Raw genomic sequence first — 12,172 nt, forward strand, 5'->3', positions numbered from 1 at the left:
TGTGTATAACTCTTTAATTTTGTTTTTACTTTGTATGCTAAGATCTATTCTAAAATGCTATCTTCCCTTTGCATAATGAACCCAGTAGGAGAATGAGGTGAAGGCAAAATAACCAAGATACAGTCCCCTATGAAGTCTCCTGAAGCTTATGGGTTTGGGGGGAGTGTTTAACAATCAGCAGCATGGAGCCCATCTCACAGTAGAACAAACCTAGAGATTCCCTGCAGTGTGGACCCTCTGCTGGTAGATGAGATGTGATCTCTGACTGAAGCAATTACAGCAGATACAGTAGATTTAGGGCCTCTCTCTCGTGTGGACCCTCTGGTGTGAGTGGAAGGATGAGGCATGACTAAAGCCCTTCCCACACTGCTGACATTTATAGGGTTTCTCTCCTGTGTGGACCCTCTGGTGTGAGTGGAAGGATGAGGCATGACTAAAGCCCTTCCCACACTGCTGACATTTATAGGGTTTCTCTCCTGTGTGGACCCTCTGGTGCCTCAGGAAGGATGAGGCATGACTGAAGCCCTTCCCACACTGCTGACATGTGTAGGGCTTCTCTCCTGTGTGGACCCTCCAGTGAGCACTAAGCCCACCACTCCACCTGAATTGCTTCCCACAGTGCCCACATTTGAATGGCTTCTCTCCAGTGTGAGTTTTCTGATGGCTTTGGAGATTGCCCCTCTGGCTGAAGGCTTTCCCACACGTGTTACATTCGTATGGCTTCTCCCCTGTGTGTACCTTCTGGTGGGCCTGGAGGTATGAGGCATGACAGAATCCTTTCCCACACTCCTTGCATACATAGGGTTTCTCTCCAGTGTGCACTCTCTGGCGGGCATTAAGCCTGCCTGTAAAGCATTTCCCACGCACATGACATCTGTATGGCTTTTCCTCAGTGTGAGCTGTCTGGTGGGCCTTAAAATCTGAGTTCCGAGTGAAGCCCTTCCCACACACATTGCAGCAGAAGGGCTTCTCTCCTGGATGGACCCCATGGTGTCTTTGTAAGGATGAGAAGGAACTGAAACTCTTCCCACACTCTTCACATTTATATGGCTTCTCTCCTGTGTGGACCCGCTGATGGCTGTCAAGATTGGAACTAAAGCTGAAGCACTTCCCACACTTGTCACACTTGTATGGTTTTTCCCCAGTGTGGACTCTCTGGTGGTTGTAAAGGCTGGAACTAAATGTAAAGCATTTGCCACAGTCTCCACACTTATACGGCTTCTCTCCTGTGTGAATTCGGTCATGGTTCTGAAGGATATTCCGTTTTGTGAAGCCCTTCCCACAGACCTCACACTTGTAAGGTTTCTCCCCAGTGTGAAATAGGCTGTGGATGCTGAGATCTGAGCTACGGATGAAGCCTTTCCCACAGGTGTCACACAGGTAGGGTTTCTCCCCTGTGTGCACCCTCTGGTGAGTCTTCAGACTTGACCTCTGACTGAAGCCCTTGCCACACTCATGACACCAGTAGTACGTTTTTGCTGGAAGAGCATTTTGTTGAATGGGGACACTGGAGCTATGCCTGGTGTCCTCAAGTGCACCATGTACAGAAAACTTCTTTCCCAACAGTACCTGCTGATGGAGTTCTAAACCGGGGCTGTCAATGATGGCTTCTTGGCCCTCGCTGCACTGGTAGGTCTTCCCTTCTGTGTAAACACTGTGCTGGGTGAGAGGTGACTTGGGACAGATGACTTTACTATAGTCACCGCTCCTGTGGGCTTTGTCTCTTTGATGCAGTATATTGTTATCATGGTGGGGAATGCAACTCAGAAGGTCAACACCCGAAGCCAACCGCTGTGGCTTGTTTTTCACCAGAGTCTGTGGACGTTGTTTCTGATGGTTCTGTCTCTCTCTAAAATGTGTTTCCCTCCAAGAACTCTGAGCTCTGACAGACAGAAATTCCAAATTTGTAGCAATGCTGGAATGGTCATTTGTGAGTCTCTCAAGACAGCAGCCATCCTCAGAGGCCTGGGGAGGCTCTTCTGCTCCCCCATAGCAAGAGGAGTGGCATTGCTCCAAAAAGTGAGAACCCTTTCCTTGAGTGTATATCACAGCTTCTGGAATTCTGGCAAGTTTGTTGACATCATGGCTTGTCATTTGCCAGCATGGAAGCCACCCTGGTAAAAGGCAACTTAATCCTATTGCATGAAGAGTCTCCACCTTGTTTGGAGTCTGGCCTCCTGAAAGAATAGAGAAGAGATGGTGATATCAGCAAGGATGGGGACACTGAAGGTCCAAGTCTTCATTTCTCTCTGGAAACATTAACTAGAGAACAGTGTCAAAACTTAACATCTAAGAGCTCGGAGGAAGAAAGATCTACAACACAGAGAGAATGCTCAAAAGCAAGCCACATTTGACCATGGTGGGAAATCTAGAGTGAGCGCAGCAGTGAAGGCTAAATGTAGACTTTCAGCCTCTGCTGAGTACATTCCTTGCAGCCTCTGTGTAGCTGTGCAGACGGATATTGGGAAGAAGCACGTTTCAGCATCTGGGTATTTTTACTTGAGTGATATACACTCAACTGTGGGCTGAAGTACACATGGGTCTGACTCCTCCCTGAGGCTGGAGGAGCAGAGAAAACCAGACCTGCCTGGTCCTAACCTGTCTGCAGGTGACATGAAGAGGCTCTGATTCAACTGACTTGAATCTAACAAGCCAGAGTGTAATGGGAAGGCGCAGGAAGCTTCAGAGGCTGAGAGAAAGAAATGAGGCATACAGGGATTGTAAGAAACAGCAAAGGCCCAAAAGCCAATGTCCATCTCAAGGAGGCCACTGTGCACACATGTGTAGGAGGAGACTGGAATAATTTCAGCACACAAGCTCCCTTGGAAAACTACAAGAGAAATAAAGCATTTACATGGCAAGATTCAAAACACACCTGCTGATTAGGGAAGGGCTCCTCTGGGAAAACGGCAGATTTCAAGTGCAGGAGGGATTGGATTTCCTTCACAGGCATGCTCTCCAAACTAAGTTTGCCAGGCTCTCAAAGAAGCAGGGGAAGGGACCTCCCAAAAAAGGTAGATCTCACCTGCCAACCTAAAGCAGTAGAGATGTCCTGAAGAACAAAGGCTGCAACACTGTCTGACAGGAAGTCCCCCAAGGAAACAAGAAAACGACCCAAGAACAAACTATCAGGACAGCAAACAACAAAGGTGAACCAAACAACTTCTGAAGCTGAAAATGGAAACAACTGATGTGGAAGATGCAGTGATCCTGAGATGTGGCTCAGTGGCTTGCATGACACAGTGGGAATGCTTAATGTCAGTAAGAGAAAGATGTTGAGGAAATGGGTTGTGGGTAGGGACAGAAATGCTGGTTGAGGTTGTGGTTTTGTCTGGACCAGATACACTAAAAGCAGAACTCCCTCCCCTCAGCGGGGTCCCCTGCTCTCTACCTGACTTCATCTGGAGAGTGCCTTTAGATACCCCTAGCCACACCAGATATATGGCCTTCGACACAGCTCCCTGCTAGCTCCCCCTCCCTCATCTATACGTTAATTAAGCACTGACAGTCTACCCTTATGATAGGATCATGCTGCATAATGCAAATCAAGCATCCTTGAAGTGCCTCCTTTCAACCAATTTATGTGTTCCTATTATTGGAGACCCCAACCACTCCACTGGGGATTATATATAAGAATTATACATAATGTGTTGTCTGATATTAAACTTGGACTGGGCATCAACTGTTCCCAGGGTGTGCAATCCCTTCACGGTTCTCCCCAGCCATTCAAGGCTCACTTGTTACTTGTCTCTCCTGACTTCATGGCCTGTTAGGAAGCAGCCCCAAGGCAGGGAGAGGACCACAATGGTTGTTCCTACAGGGAGGCCAGAGAGGCCATTGTGTAAAGTTGTAAAGGTGAAGCATGGATTGCTCAGGAGACCCCAAGGGGTAAGATATGCCACAGGCATGGGACACTTGGCCAGAAAAGCTGTTAATAGAGAGTGGACCCAGCCCAGGAGAAAGAAGTGTGTTACAGCCCACTAAGCTGAAAGGAAGTAGAGAGCACTTTGAAATCAGACAGGGAGATGCAGAGTTTGGAGTTTGCTCTCCTGGTTTCGGTTCTTGTTTTGGCTCAGTATTTCCTCACTGTGCTCCTTTCCTCCCTTTTAGAACCACATAGTCTGTGCCATTGCATGTTGGATTATGTGATCTGCTTTTTGATTTGGATATTTCAGGGGGTTACAGTTAAGAGATTGCATAAGTCTCAGAAGAGGATTTGAGTGAGCTTTGGACTTTTAAACAGGGTTGAGCCTGTGATTAAGACCATGGGGACTTTTGTCATGTTGCATTCTGATCTAGCTACAAGCCTGTGCTGGTTTGAATGAGAATGGCTGCCACAGGCTCATGTGTTTGAATGCTTGGTAAAGAGGGAGTGATGACCCCTGAAAGGGATCAGAAGGTGAGGCCTTGTTGGAGGAAGTGTGTCACTGGAGATGGCTTTAGAGTTTCAAATACTCAAGCCAGACCTAGTGTCTCTCTCTTCCTGCTGCCTTCAGATGGATATAGAACTCGCTGCTACCATGTCTGCCTGCACACTGCTATGTGACTGACCATGATGAGAATGGACTAAACCTCAGAAACAGTAAACCAAGCCACAATTAAATGCTTTCCTTCATAAGAGATGCTATGGTCATGTCATTGACTCTCTCTCTCTCTCTCTCACACACACACAAATATTTAAAAAGTTTATTAAAAGGAAAGTGTCTCTGTAAAACGCAGTTTTAAAAAATGAGGTGGAAGATGGAGAGATGGCTGAACAATTCAGAGCAGTGGCTGCACTTCCTGAGGACCCAGGCTGGGAGTACGGCACCTGCATGGTGACTCACACACATCTCTTAATCCAGTTCCAGGGGATCTGATGTCCTCTTTTGGCCTCTGTGGGCACCGCCAATGTATGTGATACACAGATGTACATGCAGACAAAAGACTCAAATACACATAAAATACAAAATAAGTAAACCTAAAAGGAAAGCAGTGGAGTGTAACTAACACCTCAGGTCTAAATTTCTGATATTGCCAAGGGACACAGCGCAACATTCTCACCCACTGACAGAAGGTTCCTGAAGTTCTCCAGCATCACGTCATGGTACAGCTTCCTCTGGGCAGCATCCAGCAGCTCCAGCTCCTCCTCACTGAAGACCACGGCCAAGTCCCTGAACGTCACTGTCTCCTGTGACAGCAAACACAGGCCACCTCAGTTTCTTATCCAATGCCACTAGGACCTGATCATATGTTTACACAGGACTTACTGTTTTAATTAGAGATTGATGGGGAAGGACCCAGCCCATTATGGGTAGGGTCATTCCAGGGCCAATGGTCCAGGGTTCAATAAGAAAGCAGAATGAGAAAGCCATGGAAGCTAACCAGTAAGCAGCATCCCTCCTTGCCCTCTGTATCAGCTCCTGCCTCCAGGCTCCTGTTCTGTTTTAACTCCTGTCCTGACTTCCTTCAGCGATGAACATGGAAGTGTAAGCCAAAACTTCTTTCCTCCCCAACCTGCTTTTTGGCATGGTGTTTTGTTTCATCAGTAGAAAACCAAACAAAGCCAGGCCATGGTGGCACAGGGCCTTAATCCCAAAACTCAGGAGGCAGAGGAAGGAAGATCTTGGAGTTCGAGGCCAGCCTGCTCCACAGAGTAGGTTCTAGGACTGCTGGGCTGACACAGAGAAATTGTGTTTCTCGGGGCAAGAAGTGGGGGAGAAGAAAAAACAAGAAACCCTATCTAAGATGCAGGCCTTTGGGAACCTTTTGGAACAGACATGTAGCTAATTCTGTGAACTCAGGAACACACCTCGGCCAACAGCAGTGGCCTTCAGGGTCATGGGTGTGGGCACAGGCTCTGCAAACCTTAAGGACCTCAGTTCACACTTCAAGGCTCTGGCCTGATGAGCTTGGGGGGAACTTCTCAGTGCCCCAGTTTCTGCATCCGTATTATATTAACCATATCATAATGTTCCTTAAGGGAGTAAATGAGACCACAGAAAGGACCTAGGGCACTGTATGAAATGCATTAAGCAGCCAATGTATGTCCAACAAAACTATCATCATTATCAACATTATACTATCCATGGGCACAGCATTCTATAAACACTATATAATATATATATATATATATATACATATAGACATGTATATACGCAGTCAATATACACACAATAAAAGTAAAGCAAAAACTTAATTAAGCAAAAGTTTCAGAAGAACTGCTATTTTTGATCACCAAATTGCTCAAGATTTTCAAGTGTCCAGTTTGGGCCAGAATACAGGGAATCAGGGATACTCACTGCCTACAAATTAGCTGGAAAAATTGCCACTGTTATGAGTCAAAGAAATATTTCCTCCTTGGAACAGATTGTGATGGGCAGCGGGAGAACTTGGCTGAGCACCATGTCAAATATACCCTTTTGCATTAGTGTTTATGCTTCATGAATACTGAGCACTCCTGGGGGCCCAGTTGGATATAATAAAAGTGCTGAGTCTCCAGGCTGCTGGAGTTTCAACATCAGAGCACACAGCTCATTCGATCTCAGCTTGACTGTACATGTGTCTCTATGTCTGTCCTTTCTTCATTCCTTCAGCACCAGAGTTGAGACAATCCCAGAAGCCAAGCAGATGGTGGCAGCCAGACCCTCCCTGGTTACTCAGGATGTGAATGCTCAGGATGCCAAATGCAGGAAAGGAAAATGACCCGTGTTCCTTGCATGCTTGCACACATGTATGCATGCATGTGAGTGTACTTATGTACGTGAGGGTGCACATGCATGTAGAGGCTGGAGGACAACTTCTGGTGTCTTTCCTCAGGTGCTAGCCTGCTTCAGCAAGGTGGAAGGTGGAAGGAACAAAAAAAAAACTACTCCAAAACCTGTCCTCTGATGTTTATGTGGATGTCTTGGCATGCTAAAAACCAATGCCCTCACACATTAATAATAACACAAAATTTTAACATAAAAAGTTTCTGTCGGGCATGGTTATGCACACCTGTAATCCCCACAAGCAGAGGCAGGCAGATCTCTGTGAGTTCTAGGCCAGCCTGGTCTACAAAGAGAGTCCAGAACAGTTGGGGCTACACAGAGAAATCCTTGAAAAACTAAAAACAAGAAAAAATGAAAGAAAGAGAAAAATATTCATAAACCACCCAAGTAGGGAAGACTCATACTTACTTGCAAAATAAAATTAGGCAAACAGGGGGAAATGATATCACTGTTAACATGTCAGTGAACTTAAAGATTTTTGTCATGAATGTGTATGCATTAGTGTTTATGCTTCATGAATACTGAGCACTCTTGTGTTTGTGTGTCCATGTGTGTGAAGACGCCCTAGGAGGTCAGAAGAGGGCAAGCGATTCTTTGGATTTGGAGTTATAGCCCACTGTAACCTATCAGGTGTGAGTTCTAGGAACCAAAATGAGCCAGTACTCTTAACTTTGAATTGCCTCTCCAGCCCAATTTCTCTATTTCAAAATGTATTTAAACTTTCACACATTCACATGTGCTATGTACACTGAGCACAAATCTCCCACCATCCTCCTTTATCTGTCCTCCAATCAAACCTTTCTTCTCGGCAATATCCCTTCATTCTTTCATGCAGTTCATTGTGACTCTGCTGCTTGCCCACCGTGCAGAGATCCTGTTTGCTATTCCTAACCCTGTGGAAAGAGAGGAAGAAACTCTACTTACCTGCATCCTTACCATTATTCTCTTCTATTTGAAACAAGGCAGGGCTCTGGCAAGCAAGCTGGGGGAGGAAAGGCCTTCGTGAGAGCATTGCTAGGACAGACCTCAGTTTTTCTATCAGTCCCAAGCACTGGCATTCCAAGTCTGTGCCCATAGACCTGGATTTGCTATCTGGTAGTGTAAGCCTCCAGGTAACCAAGCCATCCTTGCCTCACCTCGCTCACTGCCAGGGAGGTAAAGCCCACATTCTCTCCAGCTTCAGGGGTGCTGGGGGCTCTTACCTACACAAAGCAGCCTGAGGTGATTGGCTTCCCAGAAATTCAAATCTTTGAGAAGCTCCAAACTCTCTGATGAGCGATGAGAGGCGACTGACCAACACCTTCAGCAGGGTCTGTTAATTGTCGCCATCTTACATATAATTGTTTCCATCCATAAGCATTAAATCCTCACCTGCCGATTTCTCTCTCTAAAAGGTTTAAATACTAGTAAACTAGTTCCTCATCTGCAAAAGCCTCCACAAAGCCTCTCCGCGTGCATGAAGATAATGACTAATAAAAGCCTAAACTGTCTCTAAGGAAAGGGGAGTTTGGCCCTGCGAGATGGCATAACGGGGAAAGGTGACTGCTTCTGTGCATGACCACAGAGTTCCAGGGGGAAGCTGGCGCCGAAACAATTCCCAGACTTCCTCAGTGGAAGAGCCTAGCTCCGGTTTCCCTCCAGATCTACATTCCCCACTGCCGTTAACAGTCGATAAGTCCCACGGTGTTTTATTGCTGTGGAAATCGCTTTTTTGGGAGTTCGCTCTCTTGGGTCGCTGTGTATCCGAAGTATACTAAAAATTAAAGATCAACCTGCCTCCACCTCCTCAATGCTGGGATCAAAGGCATGCTGGCTGGTCCTCTGGTTTTATTGTTCTTTCATGGACAAAGCTCACAGGTTAGGAACTCATCCTTGAGCAGGGATCAGGGATCAATGGTAGAGTTCTTTCTTACAACCCACCAGTGACGGACACAGGGCGTGGCTCAGCAGTAGAGTTTATCTGTAATATTCAAAAGACCCTCGGTTCAATGCCAACATCACCCCGAAAAGAAAATTCTTGGGACTGAAGAGAAGGCTCAGTAGCTAAGAGCTCTTGCTGCTCTGGCAGAGGACCCAGGTCGGATTCCCAGTGCCCACAATGACTAGCTCACAACCACCTGTTAAGTCCAGTTACAGGATCTTACACCCTTTTATGGAAAACTAAATCTAAAAAGAAAAAAATTCTTCCTTGATTTTCACTGGCTTTAGCCAGATTGCAATTTAAAGTGTGAGTTTTAGGGAGAGAACCCTCGGTGGCTGTGGATGACAGAGCTAAACATTACCAAACAATACCAAACAAAACAAAACAATTAAAACAATAATTAAGTAGTCTAACAATATATTGGGTATCCATAGCTGTCTTTCATGGGATTCCAGAAATGAACAAACGGAAAAGCAATCCAGAAACGGAGCCCCCAAAACGCGATTTCCACAGACCTCACTCTAGTTAAAGCAGCACAGAACTTTTTCAGGGAGTCTTCAGTGTTCTGGACAATGTCCTCCCGGAAGGGCACCAGAGCTGTTCGGTTCCGCTGAGGGCTTCTGGGAATTGTAGTCCAGCGGCGACTGAGGTCGCTTTTGCTCAAAGGTTGGCAGGCTCCTGGCAGTGCTTTTGGGGAGGTAAGAGCTCGGAACTTTCAGCGACTCTTCAGTTTTCTGGGCTATGTCGTCCCGGAGGGTTACCAGGGCTGTTCGGTTCCGCTGAGGCTTCTGGCAGTTGTAGTTCCGGCGCTGCGGTGACCGAGGCCGATTCCGCTCAAGCCTTGCGAGGTTCCTGCAGTGATCTTGGGGTGGTAAGAGCTGGAACTTTGAGCGATAACTCTTCAGTGTTCTCGGAAATACAGTCCCGGAGTTGTTCGGTTCCCTGAGGGCTTCTGGGAATTGTACTTTCAGCGAGATCGGCTGCGGAGGTCTTTTCCGCTGAGTCATTCTGAGAATTGTTGTTTCGGCGCCAGCTTCGCCTGGAGCCTGGCGTAATTGCTGGGAGGACAGAGGGCCAGTGTCCCGAAGCCCTAAGTAATATGCAACTCTGGTTTTTAAATGTGATTTTTTTTTTCTTTTTGCATTCATTTACTTACTTAGAGGGGTTCTTGCCACAGCTTGTGTATGGGGGAAGTCAGAAAAGAACCTTCCACCATGTGGTGTGCCGAGACCGAAACTCAGGCGGTCAGGCTCAGCGAAAGTCGTTTTCACCCGCAGAGCCATCTCGCAGGGCCAAACTCCCGTTTCCTTACAGATTAGGGTTTTGTTTGTTTATTTTCAGATTTATTTATTATTTATACAGCATTCTGCCGGCATGTGTGCCTGCACACCAGAAGAGAGCACTAGATCTCAGGAGAGATGGTTATGAGCCACTATGTGGTTGTTGGGAACTGAATTAGGACCTTTGGGAGAATAGTCAGTGGCCAGTGTTCTTAACATCTGAGCCATCTCTCCTGCACCGGGTTTAGGTTTTTATTAGTCATTATCTTCATGCACATGAGAAAGAGACTTTATGTAAGCTTTTTCAGAGGAGCAAAGTTTACTAGTATTTAAACCTTTTAGAGCGAGAAACGGGGTTTTACTTCTTTGTATGGAAACTATTATATGGAAGATATCCGTTAAAGTTACCAGACCCTTCTGAGGGAGTGGTCAGTCATGACACAGCATTCTTCAGAGAGTTCAGAGATTCTTAAAATTTGTTTTCCTGGGGCACCCCACAACCTGCAAGTTGCTGGAAATAGAGAATACGGGTTTTCCTAACCATCTGCCATGAGTGAGCTGAGGCATGGATAACTTGGTAACCTGGAGGCTTACTCTGCCAGTACATAGGAAGTAGGTAGAAAATCCAGGTCTGTGTGCACAGATTTGGAATGCCAGTACTTGGGGCTGATGGGAAAGCTGAGGAAGCCATGTGGTTGACTGTCCCAGCACAGCTCTCATGAAAGCCTTTCCTCCCCCAGCTTGCTTGCCAGAGCCCTGCCTTGTCTCAAAGAGAAGAGAAAGAACCATGACTAAGTTACAGGTAAGTAACCTTGCTTCCCCTCTCCCCCCAGCACGAGGGAATGAAAACAGGACCCCTGCATGCTGGACAAGCACTGTGCAGCAGAGCCAAACTGAACTGTATGAAAGCATGAGGGGTGTGGCTGAGAAGAAAGGTTTGGTTGGAGGAGGGAAAAGAGGATAGTGGGGGACGTGTGCTCAGAGGACATTGCACATGTGAACGTGTAAAAGGGTGAACATACTTTGAGATAGAGGAAGGGGACTGGAGGGAGGGGTCTGCTGTTCTGGGACTCTGGAGAGAGGCAGAGCCCTGGTGCTCATTGGCAGCCATCCTAGCCTGCTGGGCAAGTTGCAGGCCATTGGAGGACCCTGACTCAAGAACAAAAACACGAAAAGGTGGCAGCACCCTAGGAAGGACACCAGCGGTTGTCCTCTAGCCTCTACATGCATGTGCACCCTCATGTACATATGTACATTACATGTATGCATAAATGTGTACACACATGTACAGAACACTGCTCACCCTCCTTTCCTGCATTAGGGATACTGAGCATTCATATCCTGAGTAACCAGGGAGGGTCTGGCTGCCTCCAGGGAGTGACCCAAAACAGATGATGAAGGAATGAAGGAAAGACAGACACACAGACACATGTACAGTCAAGCTGGAATGGGATGAGCCCTGTGCTCTGATGGAGACACCACAGCAGCCTGGAAACTCAGTGCATCTATTATACTGCACTGAGCACCCAGGAGGCATGATTCAGTAAAGTGAAACATGAATGCTAGTACAAAAGGGTATGTTTGTCATGGTGCTCAGCCAATTGTCCAGTTGCCCAGTATAATCAGTTCTAGGAAGTAAATCCTCGTTTTACTAATAGTGGCGATTTTCCCAGCTAATTTGTAGGCAGTAGGTATCTCTGATTCTCTGTATTCTGACACTTTGAAAAACCTTTGGTAAGTGATTAAAAATACAGTTTTTCTGAAACTTTCACTAGTAGCCTTTATTGAACACTGTATTCCCTGGAGTGGCATAATACAAAAAATTATGAAAATGTTGGACATACATTGGCTGCTTACTGCATATCAAACAGTGTCCTAGGTCCTTTCTGTGGTCTCATTTAATCTCTTCAGGAACATTGTAATAGAGTTATTGTTAAAAAATATGGAAACTGAGGCACTGAGAACATGTTGCCCAACCTCATCAGGCCAGAGCCCTGAAGCATCAACCAAGGTCTTTAAGGTTTCCAGAGCCTGTGCTCATTCCCATGACCCTGAATGCCACTGCTGTCGGCCGAGGTGTATTCTTGAGAACACAGAATGAGAGCTGTATGTTTGTTCCAGAAGGTTCCAGGAGGCCTGTGTCTTAGATAGGTTTCTTTTTTCTTTCCTTCCTCACACCCCAAGACAGAGTTTCCCTGTATAGCCCTAGCTGTCCTGGAACT

General features: G+C 46.5%; 2 protein-coding genes across 10 annotated transcripts in view; one reads left to right on the top strand and one right to left on the bottom strand.

The window, feature by feature from the left end:
- The window catches only part of LOC110542946 (zinc finger protein 235-like), a 21,785-nt gene continuing 9,613 nt past the window's right edge, over positions 1–12,172 (bottom strand). Inside the window, exons 1-5 of one of the 9 annotated variants that reach the window (XM_060366355.1) lie at positions 9,186–9,320; positions 7,674–7,731; positions 5,044–5,170; positions 2,876–3,033; positions 1–2,177 (exon numbers count right to left, since the gene is read on the bottom strand). In XM_060366355.1, coding sequence (XP_060222338.1) covers positions 295–2,094 — 1,800 coding nt within the window. In that variant the 5' untranslated portion in view covers positions 2,095–2,177; positions 2,876–3,033; positions 5,044–5,170; positions 7,674–7,731; positions 9,186–9,320 and the 3' untranslated portion in view covers positions 1–294. The other 8 variants (XM_060366349.1, XM_060366351.1, XM_021629416.2 and 5 more) reach the window with 8 other exon arrangements.
- The window catches only part of LOC110542948 (uncharacterized), a 26,838-nt gene continuing 24,070 nt past the window's right edge, over positions 9,405–12,172 (top strand). Inside the window, 2 exon segments of the mRNA XM_060366316.1 lie at positions 9,405–9,541; positions 10,691–10,752. Coding sequence (XP_060222299.1) covers positions 10,738–10,752 — 15 coding nt within the window. The 5' untranslated portion in view covers positions 9,405–9,541; positions 10,691–10,737.

Source organism: Meriones unguiculatus, chromosome 14 (genome assembly GCF_030254825.1).
Source record: "Meriones unguiculatus strain TT.TT164.6M chromosome 14, Bangor_MerUng_6.1, whole genome shotgun sequence".
Classification (NCBI taxonomy): Eukaryota; Metazoa; Chordata; class Mammalia; order Rodentia; family Muridae; genus Meriones; species Meriones unguiculatus.